At 39.0% G+C, this 26,030-nt stretch overlaps 3 protein-coding genes across 3 annotated transcripts in view; 2 read left to right on the plus strand and 1 right to left on the minus strand.

The window, feature by feature from the left end:
* The window catches only part of fra10ac1 (FRA10A associated CGG repeat 1), a 71,645-nt gene extending 68,859 nt beyond the window's left edge, over nucleotides 1-2,786 (plus strand). Inside the window, exons 11-15 of the mRNA XM_077206195.1 lie at nucleotides 1,188-1,230; nucleotides 1,314-1,444; nucleotides 1,747-1,791; nucleotides 2,388-2,472; nucleotides 2,602-2,786. Coding sequence (XP_077062310.1) covers nucleotides 1,188-1,230; nucleotides 1,314-1,444; nucleotides 1,747-1,791; nucleotides 2,388-2,472; nucleotides 2,602-2,644 — 347 coding nt within the window. The 3' untranslated portion in view covers nucleotides 2,645-2,786. The remainder of the gene's footprint in view (nucleotides 1-1,187; nucleotides 1,231-1,313; nucleotides 1,445-1,746; nucleotides 1,792-2,387; nucleotides 2,473-2,601) is intronic.
* A 1,306-nt stretch (nucleotides 2,787-4,092) lies between these two features.
* pde6c (phosphodiesterase 6C, cGMP-specific, cone, alpha prime) lies at nucleotides 4,093-17,458 on the minus strand. Its single transcript, XM_077206159.1, has 22 exons — nucleotides 16,878-17,458; nucleotides 14,616-14,768; nucleotides 13,222-13,311; nucleotides 13,002-13,142; nucleotides 12,845-12,919; nucleotides 12,698-12,762; nucleotides 10,858-10,924; nucleotides 10,532-10,579; nucleotides 10,146-10,295; nucleotides 9,918-10,061; nucleotides 9,778-9,843; nucleotides 9,519-9,665; nucleotides 8,744-8,851; nucleotides 8,555-8,664; nucleotides 8,380-8,467; nucleotides 8,200-8,300; nucleotides 8,001-8,108; nucleotides 7,852-7,915; nucleotides 7,695-7,769; nucleotides 7,499-7,582; nucleotides 7,138-7,291; nucleotides 4,093-6,775 (listed from the first exon to the last, which is right to left on the minus strand). The coding sequence occupies exons 1-22, from the start codon at nucleotides 17,343-17,345 to the stop codon at nucleotides 6,705-6,707; spliced, it is 2,577 nt and encodes an 858-aa protein (XP_077062274.1). The 5' UTR covers nucleotides 17,346-17,458; the 3' UTR covers nucleotides 4,093-6,704.
* Nucleotides 17,459-22,313: 4,855 nt separating this feature from the next.
* rbp4 (retinol binding protein 4, plasma) lies at nucleotides 22,314-23,437 on the plus strand. Its single transcript, XM_077206196.1, has 5 exons — nucleotides 22,314-22,472; nucleotides 22,553-22,689; nucleotides 22,775-22,881; nucleotides 22,956-23,168; nucleotides 23,289-23,437. The coding sequence occupies exons 1-5, from the start codon at nucleotides 22,371-22,373 to the stop codon at nucleotides 23,306-23,308; spliced, it is 579 nt and encodes a 192-aa protein (XP_077062311.1). The 5' UTR covers nucleotides 22,314-22,370; the 3' UTR covers nucleotides 23,309-23,437.
* Nucleotides 23,438-26,030: the final 2,593 nt, after the last annotated feature.

Genomic DNA, 26,030 nt, shown 5'->3' on the forward strand with positions numbered 1-26,030 from the left:
CCAAGTCTCTATTTGTGAGACTGCCTAGTTTTTATTGTTAATATAGCATGCTTATTGTTGAATGCTACTTTACCTCAACTGTCTACGGTGCTTTAAAATGCCTTTGAAATATTATACTAAATTGGGGTCCAAAAGTCCAGATACCAAAATGAAAATCTGGGATTCTAAATCTAAATTATACCTGGAAAAAGGTTTTAGCATTCTCATAAAACAAAAACAATATATTGCTATATATTGATATATTGCTAGACAAGCCTATAATGATAGCATCATTATATCTGTCTAACTATGAAAACAAAATGCAAGGTGCTGGTTTTCTCTATTTTTTTCAAGTCCAAACTATTAGAAAACAGCACTAAATGTTTTTCAGTCTGTAAATTAAATTGAACATTTTAAGTAAATACATTTTTTTCAATGAGATCAGGGTGATGGCGATGCAAGTGGCTTTGCATGTTCGTGTTATTACCCGTGCACTTTACTTTTACCAGGCAGTTCTTGTATATCGCGTACTCTTGGTCGATTTTGTTTGTCCCATTAATGGTATAAAAGCTGAAGTGTGTCCAGAAGCCATGGAGCCATGAAGTAACGACGTTGGAAGCAGGGAAATCTATTTAGAGTGCCTTATTTTATTCATTAGAATATCGATATCTGGCACCAGCGTGTCGATTCTCGTATTAGCTATCATTGGAAAGCTTAAACACTCAAAATGTATCCTTTGAAACTCGTTTTGAAATTGGAGATTGCGTTACCACCGAAACGGCACTTTTAATTCCTTTTAACTGGCTCAATTTTTGTGATATCAACTTCAAATTTTGGTAAGACATATGACTTTGATTTTCTAGCAAGTTTAGAGTCCAAATTATTTAGCAATATATATATTTTGGATAAAATAAAAATGTTTAATTTGCTTACACTTCTACAATAATCTGCTGAGTGTCCTCTTTTAAAAAAGACACAACTTTAGGTCTTTATTCCAAAGCATTTATGAATTACGAACATTTAAGGTTAGATCGATGCTCAAAACGGTGATGTGACAGTTAACAATTTAAAAAACTGAGAAAATGTGAAAATAATGAAACCCCACTGTAAATAGTTTACTGAGCTATATATTTTTTCCCAACCGACATTAAGACATTGTTAATGTTGCATTCACTGTTCAATTTTGATATCGTCACATTGTTTTCAAGGTCTGTGTCCAGAGTGTTCATTCAAACTTAACTATCATCACAAGTAAGTACATTCCACCATTACAAACACAATTGAATGTTCAGATATCCTTGGGACTGTCTGGAAACGCTTAAACTCTGTTCCAGGAGAAAAGATGTAACAGGGAAGAAGATACGGCGATCGAAAGAGAACGTGGACAAGTCACTCTCAAAGAAATCCAAATCTTCCAGAAAGAACAAGCGCAAAGACAAGCGCAAACACAAAAAGAGGCGCAAAGGCAAGCACATTTCCTTTTCATTTCCAAGATTCCAAGCTTGTTTGAACAGCATTCCACTGCATGCCTATGCTTAACTTTAACGTATTTTTGTGGCGGTGTTTTGTATTCTTTAAAAGAGAACATGCATGTCATTGATTATGATTTAAAGTATTTTGACACAAAAGTGTTCCTTTCCTAAAGCAGATTAGGCCGATTTTATTTTTGTCGCTCCCAAATGAACGCTTGGTTTAAATTCTAGGTTTTATATTTGCAAAAGTTGTTTGTAAAAAACAAAACATAAAAAAAAACATTTTTCTTTACAGAATACTCATCTTCAAGTTCAGAGGAGTCTCAGGAGTCAGATAAAGGTATGCATGCCCCTTTTTGCCCTCATTCCCCTAACAATGATGAATGGCCCTCATGTAGTTTCCTCAGGCAGAGAATGTACTCAGTACACCCTAATAAATACGTTCAGACATCTAAGGGTGTGTTCACATTTGTAGTGCGGTTCGCTTGCTTCGTTTGACCAAATCTAGACCAAAAAACAAACAAACATTAAACCTGGTCTGCTTAGCATTTAAACACCGAACCCAAAGGCATAGGGATATGTTCACAACCTGATTGGTCGGCGTTTATTATATTTCATGATGTTAATTATCGAACATCCAAAACAACGCTGTGTACTGTATGTACGTGGTCTACATATGATGGTATTTTGACCAGCTGAGTACTTGTAAAGAGTTTATAAAATGTGTAAAGGAGTCAAAACGGCAGCAGGAATCCCTCCGTCACACACAAACAACCCTAAAACAACTCCTATATTTTATAAATCCCGTAATAGAAGATGCTGGATGGGATAATGTCCCCTGACTTTAGATCTTTCCCCACATTTGGTAGTTCTTTTACTACAGTAATTTTATCAGGCAAAAATCCTGATATGAGTCTACTGTGGTGTATTTTCCAGATGCAGAGAGTGAGGATGAAGAAGAAGGTCCTTCTGAATCAGACCACTGGAGAGGTCCAGCTCCCACTGTGGAGGAGAAATCACGGTGCGTATCAACATTATGATATATTTTACTACGATGTGGAGTCTATACAAACATGAATGTGGGGAGTGTGTCTGTAAATCTTTCTAAAACAGTGCACTGACAAACCTGGTGTGTCTGATTCTCTTTCAGGGAGGAAGAGTTTGATGAGTATTTCGAAGACATGTTTCTCTGAGACTACGAAAGGAGGATCCAAAAGAATCCCATTCCTACGGTTTTATTTTATACAGATTCATTTTGCTTTTTTTATTTTGAAGTATATGGTTTGATTACAGTTCAGTGATTGTTATAATTAAACAAAACATTTTTTTCCATAATTTTCACTGGTCCTCATTTAAGTTGAAATTGCTTATGAAGAATTTTATACATGTGTTTGTAAAACATACATACATACATACATACATACATGTATACATATTAGAGCTGCACGATTCTGGATAAATGTAAACATTTAATTGAATTTGAAATAAAATAAAAAATTGTTAGTTTTACTGATTCAATGACTCACTCATAAAGACTTTACCTGTTTCATTACTGAATGAGTGAGCGTTTTTGAACTAATCTCGAATGAATGGTTCAATGGCAAATACATTTTTAACAGTCACTTGCACACCTAGTGACATAACAATGTAATTGATACAATCGTTATTAATAGACAGGTGAATCGCGGTAATTTAGGAATGGGTGTTTGAATCTAGATCACAATCTTTAAACAATTAAATGTGCAGCTCTAATATATATATATATATATATATATATATATATATATATATATATAACATTATAATGCAATGATTTATGTAAAAATACTTTTACCTGAGGCCCATAATGTTTACCTCTCACATATTTATTATTAAGAGATATTTGGGTTTCCTCTTAAGTAGAGTAAAGGATTTTACTTTTGCAGCAATGTCGATAAAAACATTGTAGAAACCCATAGCAACTTAACTAGCGACTGAGTTTACAATAAGACACTATCAAGTGTTTGTATTATCTGACCCATTAAATGTTGACAGAATGACTGACTGATGTGCTGTTTTCTCTGTCACTTTTGCCAGGGAATCACCAACGCATTAGCACCAGCCATTGACTTTCTGAAATAGACAGGCTTTCTATTTTATACCTCACGTCAAACTCTCAGCACAAACACACATGGTCATGGGTAGACTGTCAAACTATCCCGGGCCTTAGCTTACCCGACGGTGGCTGCCAGCCAATCAATGTGAAGAATCAGTCAGGAAGGGGCAGAAACCTTTTGTTCAATGAGATCCTTGTCCATTATGCTTACATAAAGACAGATGTCCTTGCGATTGGGTTTCTGTTGCATTTCTGTATTTCTTCAAAACGTAAAACGACAAATGAGGTGTAGTTCTAAATGTTGAACATGAAGCGTTTTGCTCTATATTTATTATAAGATCCACTGAAAGAGAAAAGTCGTTTGTCTCGGCTGTCAGTCAATTACCTGAGCCTCTTTACCTGGGGATGATCCAGCTTTATTAGGTAATCCGCTGCAAGATAGAAAAGTCATGAGAGCTTCCTGACATGCCCTCCAAGCAACCAGGACTGTGCGGTCACCTGACCTTAAACTAACAGCAGATGTGGTCAAAGACTACTCCAGAAAGCTCTGAATAATGTTTTTATTTGTTCACATGACATCATTTACAGTATCTTATATGTGCGGTAGTATTCAGTAAATAAGAGGATCGGATATCAGTTCCATGCTCCCTCCAAAAGATGCAGTACATATTATTATACACAAGCCTAACAAAGTGTACAAACCATAAACCTGAGATGAGATTTACTCACTTTTGGGCTCTACGTCTGATCTGGATTTAGAGGGTTTGACATTTAAATGCAGTTAGTTGTTCCGGTGTAGTTAAACTGTCATGGTCCCCGTTATTGGATTAAAGGCCTTAAAGGGATAGTTCACCTAAAAATTAAAATTGTATCATAATTTACTCACCCTCATGTTGTTACATACTTTTATGAGTTTCTTTCTTCTGTTGAACACAAAAGAAGATATTTTAAAGAATGTTGGTAACCAAACAGTTGTCGATAGCCATTGACTTCCATTGGGTTTTTCCTGCTATGGAAGTCGATGGCTTCCATCAACTGTGGTTACCAACATTTTTAAAATATCTTCTTTTGTGTTCAACAGAAGAAAGAAATACAGGCTTGGAACAACATGAGGGTGAGTAAATTATGACAAAATGTCAGTTTTTGGGTGAACTTTCCCTTTAACAGATTTTTCTAACAAGCGGATGTTGCATAATAATTCTATGTGTTTGTACATTTACTAAATCTCTTCAGTGGTCATTTTATATAGGCTATATACAATTGTTTGGTTGGTCAAATCGGGGCCTAGTATATTTCTTAAAGCACAATGAGCTTTTTAGACATTAGGCGATATCAGTGTGCAGCTACCTGAAATAAACAGTTTGTTTACTAGTTCAAATGCTAGTGCCGATTCTCAAGAGATCAGAAAAAGGAGACTTTGACCTTGCGAACTGGGTTAGTGCCTTCTGCCAGAGGAGATATCTAGAGGCTTCAGCAGTCTGCTTTAAATAAGCATGGTATTTAAAGATTAAATCTGAGTGAATCTCAGGAGCTGCTCCCCCATCAAACTCTCTTCAAATCTCCTTATAGGTTTACACATGTTCAAGAACTGACCGTTCCCTCTTGCCTTGTCACAGCATATGATAGACTTTCTTTAAATATTCCCTGCCATTTTGTACCGCTTGCTCGTGTCTCCATAGAATACCCCTTAAAAGTAATTTAAACGTTTGGTATAAACAAATACCTCTATGTTATCAATTGATATTCTATGTAATACACTCAATGTTATCGATAATACATTATGGTTGAAAACTATGTGCAATGCTTAGGTATCATTAAATGAATAAAGAGCAAACATCAAAGTTCTGGTCATAAATGTTTCTTCACAGCTGGAATGTTCCTGAATACATAATCCATAGACACTGAATTTGACCGTTTCACCTTCTCAGCTTCATCTTCCTTAAAGAACAAAAAAGTAGAAAAGTGTATCTTTTAAGAATCCAAACGTCCTGTATCGTATCCATCCAAACACAACTGCGACAAGCAAACGCAAATGCAACAAGTGGTTTAACGCTGCAAAAGATGTTTAGGATTAGCAGTGTCATCTTTGAACAACTCATTGTCTGTGTGAAAGACTTGTAGCACGAGATCTTTATGCATTTTACAAATCCCTTGCTAATAAGCCATCGGCCACAGCTTCTAAAAGCTTTTATTCGAATGAGCGGGTCCTTCAACTCTAAACAAAGCAACTGATATGTATTAAAATGCTTTTTGGTAGTTTAAAGGTGAAGTGTGTAGTTTTATGGGATGTTAAAATCCTTTCTCTCCTGTTTAGTGTGCAGAGAGAGCTACAAGCAAGTCATTTGTAAGTTAATTTCAACCAAAAAATAAGGTGCTATCCAAACAATAAACATCCTGGCAACAGCAACACCAATGGCGTTTGTTTGGGGGTGGGGCTATCTGTTTGTTTGTTTGACCAATTACAGATGGGGGCGTGTTCAGGAAACTTGCTTGAAAACAGTCAGTATTTTTGCAAGTCATTTGGTGGCACAGAAATTACACACTTCACCTTTAAATGGGAGTGAATTCATTAAAAGAAGAAAAGTCAAATTGGAAGCTTCTATGTTAATTTTACAGTGAAGCTAAACACCACTATTTTGATCAATTAGTTAGTGTCAAGAAAGTTATTAACATTTATTGCTCTAATTCATAATGACAGAACTTTTATGGACTCAAAAGCCGTATACTCCAAGTAAGCTATGTGAACTACTGCACATTCAACAGTATATTCAACACAATAGAGTTGTGTTTCGGCCACCATTGTGTGGCAAATAGTAGTAGTTGCATTATGCATTACTTCCTCCAGTGTAGTGAGACGTTAAAAGGTACAGTCAAGGTGAAATCAACGGTTAGGAAAAAGCATTAAATTGTCTATATGGTGAAAATTAGCTGGTGCTCTAGGCTGGCACCCCATCAGAAAGAGAATCTGACAGGTACAGTACTTCCATTTCTGGCGAATGCCTACGTGTTCACTTGGAGAAGGTACGTCCAGGTAAATGAGACAGAAAATGGAGGAAACTGGTGAAAATGTAGTGATCCTAGGAGCACATTTCACCTCCCTCTACATGATTGCCGGATGGCCCAGACTTCTCTGGCTCTGAATTTCTGGCAGATGATGTTTAAAATATGGTGCAGGTTTTGGACTTTCCTCCCTCTCCACCTCCATCATCACCACCACCACCACCACCAGCTTTTTCAGTGAAGAAAAACAAAAAAACAGGGTTTAAACGAGAGAAATTGGAAGCAGTTGATGTAACAAGTTATGTCTTGTACGTTTGGTCCCCCAAGGCTATGGCACAGGATATCCCATATACACATGCTTTCAACCTTAGTCAGGTTAGACGAATTGTTACATTTTATGCAGATGAAAACGAGGCTGTGAGAGAGAGACTTTCAGTCTTTACAAAAGCATGCTCGGTGTACAAGTCCAAAATCACAACTAGCTTTACCCTAGCAGGCACTTCTTGCCCTTTTCTGATCCAGTTCCCTTATCATTTAGTTTCATGTATCTACTATCCCTGTCTATAAAAGTGCCAAAAAAGGACAACAAACCTTTTTTAGCCTGCTCCTCTTCTAGTCGCTTTCGTTCGTTCTCCAAAGCGTCCACTTTTGCTTGCCAAATATCAGCCAGTTCCTTCCAGTGGACCCTGTTGTTGTTCAGGCCATCAAACATGGGAGTGATCTCTTTGTGGAACCTTGAAAATTCCTGTATGAAAAAAGAGGCCTGTTATTGCAAGCATTCACAAGCCCACCAGTTATTGCCGAATTCATCATTCCCTGTCAGAACATTTTAGCAAAGTTGTGCTGACATTCCAGGAAAGGCCATTATGGACAGTTGTCTCATCTTCTGCTTACAGGGGTGTTTGTGCAAACAAAACAAATTGATTCCAGCTTGACAGTTTGTTAGATTTACCTTGTACACAAACGAGCACACAAAGTCAATGAAACCACACTGCATCTTCGGAAGTTCATCCGACTTGTTCCTGTCCATCATGGGCTGAGAAGAGATTCAAAATAAATGTATTCTCATTCATGCACTAGTGATCAAACAATGCAAACAATTGAAAACCAAAAGCAAAACTAGGTGAAATTGATCTTCACAATCTCACAATGGGTTGTTGATCTAGCACAGTCCTTTCCAGATCTCCCTGCTCCCAGAATTCAGCTGCCACCATGAGAGCCACCTTCAGAAAAAAAAGCGCCATTAGTTCACAATAACCCATGGACTGGATAATCCTGACCATGAATAACCTCAGTTACACATACTTTGCTCTGGACCTCCCATGGCTTGGTAATGGCAGACAAGTCACAACCGGTCATCATCATTGCCCTGTTTGGAATCAAACAACACGTCTTCAAAAGCTCAATTCAATATTTTTTCAAGTAGCAGGGTTTCAATGAGAAGTGATGCTTACATAATGATTTCCTTCCTAATGGGGTTGTTGGCCACATAGGCGATCGCTTCCTTCTCATCAGACATTGGTTCGGTGGCATCAACAATCTTCTGGAACATTGTCCTTTTTCTGTGGTTGGGGAAGAAAACAGGAACATCATTAGTATGATATTTTCAAGAGTGGCTGTACTTGAGGTGAAGATATGCTCTTGAGCGCTTACTTGAAATACAAGGCCAAGTCAGTCGCAATGATGCAGACATCATGCAAGTGCTGGACTGTCTCAAACTGGCGTTTCTGCAGACTTTGGAAAATATTAACATTCTGTAAAAGAGCAAAAAATAACGTTGGCCTGGTTATTGCATTAAACTCTGCAACACTTGTGCTTTGTATACTAACAGACCTCTTCTGCCATCAGCGTCTTGCTGTAATCAAGATGGTGCCTTTCCAAGATGGAGGAGCCATGAAGCTTGGCCAGAGGTGATCCGCTCCTACATTGGAAATGGATTGTGAGCAAAATGTCTTCCTTGCTTTATTGGAAAATATCAGTAGTAAAAATTATATATATACTAAATTACTTTGTCTGGTAGAGATTGTTGGTACCCCTGTGGTCAATATCGTGACAGAATGCAGCTGCTACCATTGCAAAGGCATCAAGGTCTGTGTAGTATCTTTTCAGCTTTCCTGTCTGTTAGCCAAGCAAAAAATATTTAATATTATGACCTCTTCAATGGTAAATAATATGATGTGTGGACTAAAAAACTCACTTGCAGGAGACAGAACATGGTTTGGCCCACATTAAACCCATGCCTCCAGTTATGGTAGGTGATATCTCTGTAGCCCTTTCGTACGGTGTACATCCATCTGGTTAGGACCTGGTGTAAGATGGCATTTAAGTCCAAAAAAGTTTCATCCCAAAAGTGAAGGAACATGCCATGCTATTGATTTCACAATATCATACACGTATTGCCAAACTGTTGCATTCAAATTTGTATTATGTTCAGGCCAGGTCCAGATCTTTGCAATGGCTGGGGAATATGTAAAACTTTGTGAAAGGTGGACATTTGATTTCTGTGGAAATCTGCTGAGCTTTCTGTGTATTGCTAATCACTTGCCAAATAAACATAGGCTTAAGTAATAAGATGACTTCTACTTAGAAAATCAGCTTTCACACGACACTTTTCATTCCATTCACTTCCAATCATACGCTTATGAATCCTGGAGACCGGAAACGCAAGCTCATGTGAAGCAGTGTCGCATTTCGCAAAGTTCAAGTTCGGTAGACCAAAAAAATAACGATAAGTCACGACGTGACCTCTTTTCTGAAATGAAAGAACACGAACTTTAAATCTGCTGCATTGCGGGAAAGTGGAGTAGATTGTATATATTTTTCATTTTGGATTTATTATTTGCTATATGTTGAATTTATGTTTTTAAAAAAGATGCCACAGAGCATGACGCCATATCACGACCATTGCAGTGTCCGATGAAACTTTGTGTGCTCGAAGTCAATGTGCAAATGTTTGTAAAGTCCAGTCTCACCTCTGCTGGCACTTTGAACTTCTCCACCACTCCAAGTTCAAAGAAACAACGTATGCCACACTTGATAAGGTCAACCTCAGAGAGAGGAAAGTCGCTAAAACTAAATAATAGGAGATCGACATCTTTGGCCTCTGGAATGGTGGTTCTCTGTGTGTTAAAATACAGGTAGATATATTAAAAATCAAATATATCATTGAACATATCAGATCAATAATATGTTCACTAGGAGTATATTGGTTCAGAGGGGGGAAAATCATACCAAGAGTTTGTACATTTCTTTCTGATCGCAGTCCTCGGGGTCTTGGTCAAACTTCTCCTTTGTGTTCTAACGACAAAAAAAAAAAAAGTTTAGTCAACACAATAAAACAGACTGCAGTTTCTTACAGTATAATGCCTCACCAGAATCTGCTGGACTTCAGCTGGAGTGGCTTTGGTCTGGTACAAGACCATTTCCTGTGCAATTTCTTTTTTCCACTCCATCCGGTTCAGTTTGTCATATGTGTCACAATTCAGTACAGACCATCCTAAAAACTGTGTAAGGGCCTGAAACAAAGTCCAAAAACAGACTTTAGTGTTGCTGCACAAGATTCATGGAGCCAAGTGGATGGTGAGCATCTAACGACTCACTTCAGTAATTTGTTCATCCTGCTCATCGAATGGCTTGCCATCTTTTCGATTGAAGAAAGTGGCAATACCCACAATTTCTTCTTTCTTGTTGACAATGGGAAGGGACAAGACGTTTTTGATGACGAAACCCGACTCGTCCACAGCTTCTTTCTGAAAAGTTGCAAAGAAAAAAAGGCAAATTAAAACAGGTTTGTTAACAGTGTGATCGTTGGAAAAATACTTACAGCCACCTTGCTGATAAACTAATCAAAATTAAGACTATAATAAAGTGTTTTCCAGCTCAGTTTAAATCCATTTAGAAGGTAACAGGTTTGTGTCTATTTTAAGTGTGGATTAGGAATAATATGAGCTCTGAGAGGGATTTATCCTGGGATGGCTTACAGTACCTGGAATGTGAAGAAATCGTCGGCAGCAACATTCATCATGTTGCAAATCTGCAGAAAGAGAAATAACACAAGATTTCCCCCATCAACATAGGCAAGAAGGTGGTAAGTTTAACCCATTAAGTATCTCGTTTAACTTGGGTTAAGTGGTTATTTAACCTGGTTATAAAACAGCTTTAGTCTAAGTGCTTGCTCAAGGGCACAATAGTGAAAAATCAAACTAGCCCTCAGCTCTATCCATTTCCAGCCACACTAACATGGTTTTATGATAATGTAATTTCACAGCTGCATAGTTATTGATTTTGTTAAAGAAAATGCTTTGGACTTACAAAGCCGTTTTCAGCCACATAGGTGGGGAGGCCGCTAACAAGTGCCCAGTGGTCAACAGGAGGGCCCCTGGAAACAGTAGCATTCAATAAGTGAAACTGGCAAGCTAGTATGTTATATGGGCAAAAGTATGTAGACAAACAAACACCTTTTGAGTTTCACTTCAAAACTATAGGAATTAATAGTGAGTTGGTCCTACTGAACAGTTTTGACTAGACCACACTTGTCTGGACCACACTTGGTGTTTAAGTTCATTAGATATCAACTGATATTGTTTTTTATAGGCAATGCTGATTATTTGTATGTCCGATAACTGATATGCAGAACCGATATTTAATGTTCTACTTCTGTTTTTGCTTGATTTCATCAAATCACAACAATAAAAAAGCAATTTTTAAATAGCAGCAGCAGCAACAACAATATTAACAACAGTCTAATATTTTCAAATGAAGAACATAAATAAATTACAAGCGAGTCTATCAACTTTGCACAAATGTAATCATTTGTTTAAAGGTACAGTTTAAAGTATTGAATGTAAACCCAGGAATAAGTATTAGTTGGCCATTCACTCTAGAGATTTGAGCATTTTGGTTGGTAATCCTTGTCTCTAAACTGTGTTGTAACAAAGACTTTAGATATACAAAGACTGTGCACTTTTATTACTATGAATGGGAGAAAGTGCAATGCACAATATGGTTGAATAAGTGCAACCTTCTAAATAAAATTCCAAATCGCTAATTGGTAAAGCCATCGTGTCACAACAGCATCCATTAGAAGTTCAAATGGCTTTAAATATGAAATGTAATCATAAGCTTGGTGTACAGCTTTGGAGAAGTTGATGTTTCCCCATTCAAAAAGATAGGAGCTGTACTTGTATGACTGAAATAGCTGCCCGAGAGGCATATCAAAGATGGCCGCCGAGTGAAATTACTTGCCTCAAAGGGACTTTGGTTGTAAGCTTCACTGGGTTTAGTAATAACTCGATAAAATTGAAAAGAGAGAAGAAATGCCCATGTGTCCCGACGTTGTTAGAAGCAACAAAGAAAACAGTAAATGCATTACATTAGTCTCTTTCCAATTAGCCTATTTATGTTTTTGTCGGTCAAAAATAAGTTATGAAATACCTGCTATAGCACTATTTTTAGTCTTTTAAAGTGACTGTGTCTGCAGAAAATATTACGTGCATCTCATAAGCAATGTTACTCTCAAATTTAACACCTTCAACAGTGTAATTTGATCACTTATTACTCTCTCTAAAAATGAAAGCATTACTTATTATAAATTACTTTCTAGTTGTACAATACAAGCATAAACATGGAACTGCTAGTTTAATTATTTCAAATAAATTATATAAAATTATTCTTGAACTGACCAAAGCACTTAAAGGGAGACGGTTACATTACAAACATATTTTAACATCAGACAATGTTAAATCCACTACTGTTTTATATAGAATTGCTCTATAGCCTATACACTATTTACTGTAATAACTTAAGTAATAGAAGTAAAAATTAAGAGTAATACCGTACTTTACTTTTTCAAGGGGAAAAGTAATTCATTATTTAGTAATGCATTACACCAACACTGCTCATAAGCACCCTCATTGTCACCCATGTTTTTAAACTCTCTGAAAAATGCTTTTATATCGGAATAATTATTGGTCGATCTAGTTCATCCCAAAGGTGTCTGGTCTGGTTCAGGCCTTGTGCACAATTCTGTACAAGATTTGATCTCACAGATATTACTTGATTAGCCAAGCTCGTTAGAAAATGGTGTCCAAATAGTTTTACCCATGTAGTGTATGTGTGGCATTCTTTTAATGTATGAAATAATTATGCTTACGGTATGACTTTGATCTCTTCTTTGGCTTCTAGCAGATAATCAATGATCTTGTAGAAGATGATTTCCTGTTCGAAGAAACAAAAAGTTATAATAATACTGCTAGCCATTAATACTGACTTGTTTACCGAAGAGAAAGAAATGTGTTACCCTGCCGTCAGGCGTCTTCGGGCCTTTGTATGGCTCCACGTCTCCAAGTTTAACCGGCCACTCATCATAGAACTCCTAAACAATCAAAGCAAAGTCGAGCGTTTAATGAACCACTGATCAATGACCAAATGGAGGACGTTCACCAGATGTCACAAACCTTTTCTTTAGTCATGTCCAGGAGGCCGACAGAGTACCTCTCACACAGGAGGTAAGTCCTGACGGTGTACAGGGCCTTGTGAAACTGTCGCTCGATGTCTGTCAACTCTTCAAACACTTTGCTGGCAGACCATAGAAGAACCTGTGGCGGCGCTTTACAGTCAGAATCAAGATTCAAAACACAGTCAAACATCATTAGGTGCTGTAGTCCACAGCATTACCTGGCTTCTTCTAGATTCCACATTATACATGTAAGCAGTGTAGTGCTGTAGGGCGATGACTGTGGCGAAAGTGATGTACTTGGAGAAGAGCTGAAAAACATTTGTAACACATTTACTTAGTCAACTTGAAATCAAAATTGAATCCATTTTATGGAATATTGCAGTGTTTGTTATAAATAATTTATATTCTGTTCACATCATCATTGTATATAAATTAATGACAATAGTTAATAGTTTATCACAATCTTTAATCCAAATAACTTCCCCTCCCTATTGCAGCGACGTCTCTTCTCTGATGACGTGATTACTGGCATGTGGGCGGGACAACCTGTCACTCACAAGAGATCGACCAATAGAAAACCCCAATCATCAAATCAATTCCTGATGGACAAAATCAAGTCCCGCCCTACATTTTTTCTTGTTCGACAAGTCGTTTCACTCATCACAATATGGAAGATAAGACTATGGCAACTTCTATTTCATGGTGACTTTTTAGCTACGGTCACATTGGCATAATTTCAGCGAATTTAAGGTCAATTAGATGCCCATTGTCAGTTAGCATAGAGATGTATGAAGCAATGCTCACACATTATTCAAACCGCTTCAAAAGGTTTCTGTTGGTTACTTGTATACGAGCGAAATCTGTTGTTTGTTGTTCATGATTTATTAGAATGTATGTAAAACTGCCTTTTAAAGATGTTTATCAGATGTTTGTACAGCAGATGTTTTCCAGATGACTCTGTATTATGCAACATATGTTGCCGCAGCCTTAAACAACAATGTTCATTAACTGGAACATTGAGTGATAATATTTCAAAATGATTTCTGTCATTTTGAGGGACAATAAATATTGCTTTAGAAACATTTCAGTAAACATTAGACGTGAAAAGGGGAGATAATTATGTTTGAAAGCATTGGTGTGAAAACAAACCTGGAAATAGACTTGAGTATTTTGGAGAAAAACAAGGGATTCTGAGTGCATTCCAGTGAATTATTCATGGTATCTATCTATCGTAAATTAAGAGAGCAGACCACAAATGTGCTGTTTTTTCTCATACTCTTACAGGGGGATAAAAAGGAAAAAATGAAATATTAAGGAGGGAAAGAATGCAGTGGCTGCAAATTTGAAAATATAACAAATTTTGCAGCTCATGATAGTAGCGCAACTTTATGTAATGAAATGATTTGAAATGGTTTCATTCTTTTTGAGTGGAACTTCGTCAAACCGGAAGTGCCTCCCATAATCGAAAAATCTGGTCATGCTGATTCAGCACAAATTATGAGGTCAGTATCACAATGATTTCTGCTTTACATCTGTATGTATACCCATTGTGAATGTTTTAAAAAAGATTTTCACATTGATGTCATATTTCAAGTAGCTATAGCATACTCACGTCTTCGTCTGCTTTGGAGAATTCATTTCCTCCAACTTTATTTATTGCCATAACCACACCAAGTACGTCTTTCCCGCTCATGAGAGGTGCAGTCAGCATGTTTTTAGTGGTGTATCCTGTCTGCTTGTCCACAAAGTCACTGAATCTGGGATTCTAAGGAACAAAGACATGAAGTGTTGTAGGCTATTCGTTAATGTCCAATAAGGCTGTTTGAAAAATTGGTTAAAACCTACTTATTACGGAATATACATTAACCCCTCCGCCATTTAAACTGTAGCCAAAAGTTACATCTGGCATTCATGTAAAGACGCATATTTAAAATTATTTAAATATGTATTACCACATAATTTAATATCATTATGCTAAAGCTGTTTCAGGTAATAATTTGGTGACATTTTAAAATATGACAAAATAAAGTAAAGGTATTTTGAATAATTTTACATAGGCTATGCCTTATTTTTTAAATGCTGAACAGACGTTTTGAATAACTACATTAACAACTTAAATATCTCTTTTAATAAGGCATTTTGATTTTTTTCTCTTGTCACTGAATTCTTAAAGGCATGTTCACCCCAAGAATGATAACTATAAAGATAATAACTATATTAGCCACCACACCAGCGGACGATCTTTCTGTTTATTCTTAGCGCATGCTTGTCTGCCACTTAAAATGCTCGAGCTCTTTAAAGCAGGAAGGATTCTGATTTGCTGTGTGTTTTTATCGTCCATCAGCTGGATACATTCGTTCTGATAGTGATTCCAGCGATATCGTTTCTCTGTGCAGTTATCGTTATAGCTGTGGTGTGAACTCTGCTATTCTTTAATATTGAGAACGATTTATAGAACGATGTCTTTATCGTTATCTTTATAGTTATCGTCCTTGGTGTGAACGGTCCTAATTCTGCCTAAATTTACACTTCTGTGTAATGTAATGAAGGTTAATACATGTAACCCTGTCTCGAACACTTAGGCTGAGGTTGCACCACCAGTGTGCCATGATTAAACACCATATATATATAGAGCACATGAAAGTGTATTTAATTATATTCTTTTTTTATCATACTACTCACACAATACATTTAAGATCTGCTGGATGATGTCAAATGTGTGTCATGTTTCTTAGTGAAGTACTGGACACTTGTTTAGAAATCCTATTAAGAGTGATGTTCACTTGTATATTTTCCTTTATTTTAAATTATGAATCTCAATTATAAGTGTACAAGTGCATGCTACCAGGAATACAGAAAATACAGACTGATCTCATGTTGGAAAATAAGCTGCTTTTCTGCAGGGTGTTGACTGACCCTTAATGACCATGGGACAGAAAAAGTTTAATCTTTTGTCAAACTAATGGTCGACATTCAGGTAACAGACTCACCTAAGATGTTTTGCCTACAACATGCAGTCTTTTCCAAAAAGAACGTGTGTAAAGCATATTTCAGCTCTATAAAGAGCGAAAACCCAGTTGTGGCTTGAGGAGCTCTTTCTCCCTGAACTAATAATGACTTTCACTGCTGTAACCTAATGTAGTCTAGTTGATTAAGTCATATTAGTATTATAATCATATTTTTGACTACAATAATAAACACTTTTTTTAGATGTTACCACATAATATGTTTAGGGTGTATTGTCTGCATAAATAGTAATCTATTAGGAATATAAAACACTGCTTAATGGCCTTTTAAAATGTATTTTCTTCAATTTTGAACACAATTTACATATTGCTAAATGCTATTTAGAAAAAACACTAAAGGGTTTACAGGAAATTGCAGTGACTGGACATAAAAAACATAAGGTTTTTATGCAAAACAAAGAGGTTGAATTTTTGGAAGTTTTTACAGAAAAAGTTGCTACAAGATTTGTGGCATTTAAAAAATTACCAGTAAAGTACCAGCAATTTAGCTGCCAAAATGTTCTATGGTTTGCTATAATGTTCTCATTAAGGGAAAGGGAAAGGGCGTTAAGGGAAAATTCAATTTTATATTCTCTGAACTTTCTGAATAACGTAGGCTAGTAACATTTAAAACAAACATTTCAGAAAAAAAAAACATTCCATGAACTATGTATAGATCCTTTTTTTTGTGCTAACATTTTTTGTATATTTTGTTATCTATTCAATTTTTTTCTCTTTCAATGTTTGCTGCTTGGATTTATTGTGTTTGTGTTTAACACATATGTTTGTTATTTGCAGAGTGTAATTACGTTTTAAAGAAAAGAATAACTAATGGAGCAGTGAAAGACAACTTTACTTCTGTTACTCACCTGTTTGACATCGGGAACATTCGCTGGTTTTTTGGTGGTTGCTATTTGGCCAACTATGCCAATGTCGGTAGGGAACACAATTTCAGACTGAGGGTTGACCAGGTTGGCCTCGTATTTCGAGGTAGGGGTGATATCGAAAAGACACGTAGCGAGCTCAGGGATGCCATTTCTCGCCCGGTTTATGAAATAGCTGCAGCGGTCGGCGTTCACCAGCAAACATATCCTCTGCAGGACCTTGTGCATGGCCTTTTCCATAATGGGCTGCGAATGCATGTCTTTGATCATGTCGAAGATGATGTTGGCCTCCTGGATTTGGCTGACATCCTTGAACGAGGTCGGATCTTTGATCTCAAGGTTCTCGGCAAAAGCGGCGGCGAGGGCCTCGCATCGGATATTCTTCTCAAAATACTCTCTGGCGAACTGTGGGTTATTCTCCAAGTACTTTTCCACACTATCCTTGTCTGCCATTTTGAAGTGCGCTTCTGTGCTCGTCCGCTCACAGATTCATTACTTGTGGGATGTCAGGATGGAAAGTGAAGCTTGTCAGTGGCCTGCTTCAGACAGGTGCATCCTCCAGTGCTGGTCTCCTCCAGAGAATAGTGGCTTACAGGCTGAAGGGATCAAAGCGGCCGCTAATTAAAGTGACGTCATGACATTAAACCCTAAGCTTTCTTAACCTGCAAATCCCCACACTGATCATTTTATGTTAGACAATCCAGTCAGAGCCAAACGCCCCTGTTTTCTCCCGTGGTGAAAGTGTTGGCACGTCACATAATATTTCTCACATCAGTCTGTCGATTAGACCGATGGTGTTTCTGATCTAATGCACCATCACCATCACCAGCGCTTGTGTGTTCATTGGGCCCAGTATGTGCACAGGGAGAGAAGCTGGAGTGCTTGGACATGCTGTTAAAGTTGCAGTCCTTGGACATTAGATCTTCATATCCGCGCTAAAATAATATATTATGTTTCAACATTTTCATTTTAACTTGCATAGTCAGTTGCGTAGCCTATATATGGCGCTGGTAAATTGATATTTTTTTCTTGAGAATATCAGAATATTAGAATGAATTCTGAAGGATAATTTGACACTGAACTTAATACTGATTCTAAAAATGCTAAAAATTCAGCTTGTATACATTTATTCACTGCCAGTCAAAAGTTCAGAATAATATATATATATACATACAAATTCCAAATTTCAGCATCATTACACCAGTCCTCCTTCAGAAATCATTCTAATATGCTGATTTTCTGCTCTCCCTATATATATTTAGCCTATACAATATAATATAATAGACACACACACACACACACACATTGGAAGCCAAAGTCATGATTTGAATATGCTTAAATCACTTAAATGCTTAAAACCATGATATTAAATACGAAAAGGTTAACAAATGATATGCCAACCACCCAAATGCAAATTATTTGAAGCATTGCCCATCTTAAACCTAGCTCTCAAGCTCTCCGGGTAAGAAGAGAGATTCTCTGAATCGGGGCTATTATTAGCCTTTTTGCCCTTTCTGCACCCAGGAGTGATGCTGCACACCCAGGATCTATTTACACCGATACGGTCTGTCAGTCTGCCAAACAAATAAAGGGATCTGTCTCCTTTTTCTTTTCTGTCAAGGAAAGGATCGGGTAGCAAGCATATGGTATGTATAAGGAAAAAGCCTTGCATCATATGTACATGGCTTTGTTAATCCAGGATTAAGTAAAAGTGATTATCAGGATATCCTCTCTTGAAGGGAGAGAGCTCGGCTTGGCACGTTTAAGTTCACAGTGACAGACACAACAATGCTAAATTTACCACACTCACCACCATTTAATTGGATGTTGATGGATAAAATACCACACACTCAATGTTTTAATATAGCCAAATGTGTATGTAGGGTCTGATGCACATGCAAACGAAAACAAACAAGTGCGTTTATGTATTTATTGAGTGATCGTGGCTTGGTGCAGAGCAGTGCTGCACGGAGATATCAGGCCTCAGGCTAACAGTGAAGTCTTGAATTTTTGCCCCTGATATATTCAAGACAACGTCAGCAATCCATCAGCATCACCTTTGAGCCGAAACACAGGGCTGTCTGATATTCCCCAACAAAACATCCAAAAAGGTTCACCATTTGTGTGTCAATGATCGTCTGCTGCTCATCGTCAGCCTACGACAATCAGGATCTAATGAGCTGAGATTAGGCTTAGTTAGCTTGATATCAGATCTGCTTTACTTAACTTGTATTAGTAACGGTGCAAATAAAGCGTTGCAAGATTAAAGGGCATTTGTTTGCAAACTGGCCATAAAAATAATTGTAATGTATACGATGACATCACAATATCTCTGTTATTAGTTTTCCGTTATAGTAGTAACAGATAATGAACAGGTAGCCAGTCTCTTTTTTACATGGACGCTTACTAAAATCAATCTGATACATTTTTATTTTTAAAACAATTTTATTGTGTGCACAACAGTGTCATAAGAAAGACACGAAAGTCACACAAATTGATCAATCAGAATCCAGTATTCCAGTTAGTTAACATAACAGTTATATAACTATACATACATAACTGTTATATATCAGTTATATAACATTCAGAAGTTTGTGGTCGGTCGATTTTTTCAAACACACATTAAACAGTTGGTGAGCCCCATTGACTTCCATAGTAGGAAAAAAAATACTATGTGAAAAAAAACCATCAACTGTGGTTACCGACATTCTGCAAAATATCTTATTTTGTGTTTAGCAGAAGAAAGAAATTCATACAGGTTTGAAATAACTTGAGGATGAGTATTATGAATTATGACACATTTTCATTTTTAAGTTAACTAGTCATTTAATTGTTTTACCTCAAAATGGCATTGTAGGTCACCTTTACAAATGTTTTTGCCTTATGTACCATCCAAAAAAAAAAAAGAGGTGCTGTAACAAGTTACATAAGTTACCTTTTTTTCAAGGTTTTCCCAGGAATTTAGGTCATTGCAAACCTAGTTTTGCAAAACCAACTAAGTAACTTATGTCAATGACACTAAAAAAGAGTCATGAAACACTCTACAGCACAATCACTTAGCTCTTTGTTATTAATAAGGAAAAGCCCAAATTCTTTCATAAAGGTGTAACTAATAAAGTGGCTAACTGAGTTCCTGTTCATGGATGGGTTTTGATCCTTTTGAAAATGGCAAAATAAATACATTTTGCCATTTTCAAAAGAATCAAAACCCATCCATGAACAGTAACTCGGTTAGCCACTTTATTAGTTACACCTTTATGGTACCGGTTGGACCCCTTTTGCCTTCAAAACTGCCTTCATTCTTCGCAACATCAACAAGGTGCCGGAAACATTCCTCAGAGATTTTGGTCCATATTGTCATGATAGCATCACGCAGTTGCTGAAGATTTGTCGGCTGCTCATCCATGATGTGGATCTTCTGTTCCACCACATCCTAAAACTTCTCTGGTGGACTGAGATCTGGTGACTGTGGAGGACATTTGAGTATAGTGAACTCGTCATGATCAAGAAACCAGTTTGAGATGATTTGAGTTTTGTGACATGGTGCTTTATTCTGCTATAAGTAACCATCAGAAGATACACTCAGTGGTTAAAGTGGGCCGGAACTGGGTTCCGGCACCTCAGATAAATTATTAAATAAATAGATTCATTAATCTCAACGAATCTCGCTGGTCCCGAGATGGACCGACCAACCTCCCTTCCCCCCCCCCCCCCCCCCCCCGCTGAACGCGAGTGATTATAAAAGCGTGAAATGCACTCATGGTGGTTGAGCGAGGTAAAGTGAGTTTAATGTTCGATATTTCGCCAGACATTGTTTTCCCTTGCCACTGTTCTGTAGGGTCGGCAGTCTTACAAAGATATCAATAGCAGGATTAATTTTAACATTATGTAACCATTACCGAAATTAAATATTCGTTCAAAACCACCGTGTTAATTCTGCATATAGGCCTACCTGAGAATTGACGCGTTCCAACAACGCATGCCTAAGGGAACGTCTGCCAATTCCATTAACTGCGTTAAACGTAGCCTATAATTTGTATTATTTAAAATTACTTTTCAAATTCCAAAGCTTGTAGAAGGTTCCTATTGGCAATGCTGATTTGGTAACCTTGAGTAAATTAACTTATCTAAGAAAATGCTTCATAACACTCATCAGTTCAGCCTGTTTACTTTCTTCACTGACACAGACGAAAATGAAAAGACTATCAGTCAAAGTTCAGCTTTAGGAGGGGAAGTAGTAAGGCAGGATAAGGAGACTGAGAGAAAAAGAAAGATTAAGATGAGAGAGCAGGTATTGACAAATAATCTAATCATGCGCACACTGACATGGTTTTAAAGCTATTTATTATCAAATTTTTTGGCCTTCAAAAGTCTTAAATTGCACAAATGTAGGTCAGAGAAATCAAAATTTTCGAACCCCCATAACTACCTCACATTTAAATGCACATGGCTGTGGGGGGTGGGGGGGAATGTGGGCTAATGTGGCTACAATGCCAGGGCTCAATTTTTGGCCCAGTGTTCAGCAATTTTAGCATAGTATTGTCATCATATCAGTATTGATGGACCAAAATAAAACCATTAAAATATCAAGTAAATAAGTATTGTGATACTTGGTGCCACAGTGACACTCTTGTCCCAAAAAGACAAGACACATTGTGAGGACATCATTTTTGTCAAGCTGTCATATAAAGAAATTCTGAACGCATGCAGACAGAACCAAGAGAGAAACAACAACATATTAATAACTGATTATGTTGTAGTCAATGTATTTTTTTTTTCCTGTGAGCTTTTTTGCACGGTTTAGTCTTTTGTTCTTCTCTCGTATTTAATGTGTGTGTGTGTGTGTGTGTGTGTGTGTGTGTGTGTGTGTGTGTGTGTGTGTGTGTGTGTGTGTGTGTGTGTGTGTGTGTGTGTGTGTGTGTGTGTGTGTGTGTGTGTGTGTGTGTGTGTGTGGCAAATATAGCTGGCAATATAGTGTGTGGCAAAAGCTGGCAAATATAAGTTGTTTGGTTACAATTACACTCACAAAACAGAAATGTTTCCTATTGAACAGGTTTCAGGGAACAAGAATCAGAAATGCACACAAGCCGGCATGTGCTGAAGAATTCCGTTTATTTAAGCTTCAGCTCAAGCTCTTGCACAATCCAGCTGCAACCTGAAGAAAAACACATTCGGGGAGCAGAGGTCAACGCTACCGCGCTCCACACAGAGACCTGAAACACTGCTGTTATGTAATGACTTTTGTCCAATGACAGGGATGGTGGAGACCTAATTTTGGGTCGTTGGGTGGGGTTTTGAATCTAGGGTCCCAGATTCTTGGCCCTATATAAATGCAGCTGCAACTGAGCGATAGTCATTTCAGATACTGTGATCAAGGTACGCACTTTAGGATGTGTTTGACGGACGATTGAGTGATGCATTTGTTGGTGTTTTCCTAACTGTTCTACTCATTTCCCACAGCTCGAGCACAGAAGCACCATGCTCAGGTTCTGCATAGCTCTCTGTGTCCTGGCCACATGCTGGGCACAGGACTGTCTGGTCAGCAACATCACCGTCAAACAGGACTTTGACAGGACGAGGGTAAGTCAACCAGTATTTTCCTTCAATCCACATCTTGTTTTTGAGCTTTTGTTCCTCATATATTTCCACTGACCTTGCAGTATCAAGGAACATGGTATGCCGTGGCCAAGAAAGACCCCGTTGGTCTTTTCCTTCTTGATAATATTGTTGCCAGTTTCAAAGTGGAGGAAGATGGAACCATGACAGCCACCGCTATTGGCAGAGTCATCATTCTCAAGTGAGTTTAAGTGGGATTTTATGTTGATGTCGTGCACTTACGCAAGACAAACCATTCAATTCTCGCACGCCGTTTTACTCTTCAGCAACTGGGAGATGTGCGCCAACATGTTTGGCACATTTGAAGATACCGAAGACCCCGCCAGGTTCAAGATGAAATACTGGGGAGCCGCTGCATATCTCCAGACTGGATGTAAGTGTAGATGTATCATGTGCAAATCTCATGTTCGGTCATCTGCTCATGACCTGTTTGTGACCGTTTCACAGATGACGACCACTGGATCATTGACACCGACTACGATAACTACGCCATCCACTACTCCTGCAGAGAGCTGGATGAGGATGGAACCTGCTTGGATGGTTATTCCTTCATATTCTCCCGACACCCTGAAGGCCTCAGGCCTGAAGACCAGAAGATTGTGACGGAGAAGAAACAGGAGATCTGCTTCCTGGGCAAATACAGACGGGTTACACACAGTGGTAAGATGGTTGAGCCTCATGAATTATCATCAGCAATATGCACTCATGATCAGACATTGTTCAGTATATGCAAAATATCTAAATGAGCTAATGTGTGTTTGCATTTTTTTAATTGTGCAGGTTTCTGTGACGCTGCCTAAATGACCACTGCGTAAAAGAGCTTCTGTGGATGTAATCGGTTATATATTTCAAGCTGATATGTAAATTATTAAGCATATTACTTAATAAAAGAGAATGTATAATAATTTTACACAAAGCAAAAGTGAAAATGTGTAATAATCATTTTTTAATGCACAATAAGTGCATGGTGTAACTTCTTTTTTTTTCAAATAAACTTTAAAATAAACAAGTATGAATTCATTATTTGTGATTGATGTAGTATCACCATAGTTTAGCGAGTCAAAGTCAAAGGTTCTCTTGGACTCATGAACCAACAATACAAACAGCACTGTGGTAAATCAATGCTTTTTGTTGACAAAATGTTGTGCAACTTGCACCATGATACAGATCAGCGGGTGTCAGCACACACATTATAGGTCAGTATGAGGAAATGCATAATAAGAACATGTAATCTGGAAAGGTTTATCTGTTAAGAGTTATATCAACGTATAAGACTGTGAAATAAAATAACCTCCTCCCCCTGTTGATGACATCAGCGGATTCCCTGGGGCGTTCTGTCACTACTCATCAAAATTTGATTGGCTGACAACACAAGTCATTCAAAGTTATGATCAAATGGAAAATGGCAGCTTCAACGGAAGGCTAACTATACTACTAGTGCTGGTCCACGGAGCTGCGTTTATGACATATGGAAAATCCAGCTCAGCCTCACAAAAAAATAACAATATTCTTTCTGGAAATATAATCGTAACGTACTGAAATGGACACTAATTGAATTTAGACACGTTCAGACACACATTCATTTAAATAATGAAAGAAAATACTTTTGGATTTTGACAGGGCCAGCAGAGAAGGCGGCCCACCACTGCATTTACACACACAACCTGGGCATCTCTGAAAGGTACTGCGAGGAGTCAGTGGACATACAAAACAGAATGTTAAATATACATACAGGGCTTGACATTAACACTCGATTTCAGCAGTGATGTAACAGTCTCTCCAACTATCCACTTTGGCCAGTTGAATGCTGTGTGCTGCAGGTTTCAGAGTGAAGCTTTAATTATTTGCATGTGTGCAGGTTACACATCTCTTCCAGCGTCTCAGTTCACAGTGAATGCTCAGTCTCTGCTTGTGTTATTTGTTTGAGTTTACAATAAAGTGCTTTTGGGAACAGAGATCAAGTCTGACACGCTTTGTTTCATAGTGAAGTGTTGCACTGTCATCATTTCCACTCCATCTCTGCAAATGCTGTGAGTTTGGGTTGCTTATAACATTAGCCTGGTAACGCAACGCGCGTCATTTCACCAGATTTGTTACGCAAATCATTTGTAAGCCTACCTCAACAAAGGAGAATACATCGATATGTTTCTAAATATGCAAATTGTTGTTCATCGCAGTTTCAAAGTAAAAATGTAAATCCTCGTTCGGACTCGGAGTTTGCATGTTTTGATGTCCACAATGTTATTGTCCAAAAAATTACAGTGCCTGTAGCATTTCTATCCTGCTGAAGTGGCCATTTCAATTAAAGCTGCAGTAGGGAGTTTTGAGAAAATGTTGACTTAGCCTGAAAATTTGAACGAGCACAACTTACAGGTCCAACCCCCTTGCTCTCTGCTGCGCTAAAGCCCTCCCTCCACAGCTCCTCCCTCCACAGCTCCTCCCTCCACAGCTCCTCCCTCCACAGCTCCTCCCCCACAGCTCCTCCCCCACAGCTCCTCCCTCCACAGCTCCTCCCCCACAGCTCCTCCCTCCACAGTTCCTCCCTCCACAGCTCCTCCCTCCACAGCTCCTCCCCCACAGCTCCTCCCCCACAGCTCCTCCCTCCACAGCTCCTCCCTCCACAGCTCCTCCCCCACAGCTCCTCCCTCCACAGCTCCTCCCCCACAGCTCCTCCCCCACAGCTCCTCCCTCCACAGCTCCTCCCCCACAGCTCCTCCCTCCACAGTTCCTCCCTCCACAGCTCCTCCCCCACAGCTCCTCCCCCACAGCTCCTCCCCCACAGCTCCTCCCTCCACAGTTCCTCCCCCACAGCTCCTCCCCCACAGCTCCTCCCTCCACAGCTCTTCCCTCCACAGCTCTTCCCCCACAGATCCTCCCTCCACAGCTCCTCCCTCCACAGCTCCTCCCTCACAGCTCCTCCCCCACAGCTCCTCCCTCCACAGCTCCTCCCCCACAGCTCCTCCCTCCACAGCTCCTCCCCCACAGCTCCTCCCCCACAGCTCCTCCCTCCACAGCTCCTCCCCCACAGCTCCTCCCCCACAGCTCCTCCCCCACAGCTCCTCCCTCAACAGCTCCTCCCTCCACAGCTCCTCCCCCACAGCTCCTCCCTCCACACCTCCTCCCCCACAGCTCCTCCCCCACAGCTCCTCCCTCCACAGCTCTTCCCTCCACAGCTCTTCCCCCACAGCTCCTCCCTCCACACCTCCTCCCCCACAGCTCCTCCCTCCACACCTCCTCCCCCACAGCTCCTCCCCCACAGCTCCTCCCCCACTGCTCCTCCCTCCACAGCTCTTCCCTCCACAGCTCTTCCCCCACAGCTCCTCCCTCCACAGCTCCTCCCTCCACAGCTCCTCCCTCACAGCTCCTCCCCCACAGCTCCTCCCTCCACAGCTCCTCCCCACAGCTCCTCCCTCCACAGCTCCTCCCCCACAGCTCCTCCCTCCACAGCTCCTCCCTCCACAGCTCCTCCCCCACAGCTCCTCCCTCCACAGCTCCTCCCCCACAGCTCCTCCCTCCACAGCT

Source organism: Siphateles boraxobius, unplaced genomic scaffold (assembly GCF_051911475.1).
Source record: "Siphateles boraxobius isolate OS27281-9 unplaced genomic scaffold, OSU_SipBor_1 55, whole genome shotgun sequence".
Taxonomy (NCBI): domain Eukaryota; kingdom Metazoa; phylum Chordata; class Actinopteri; order Cypriniformes; family Leuciscidae; genus Siphateles; species Siphateles boraxobius.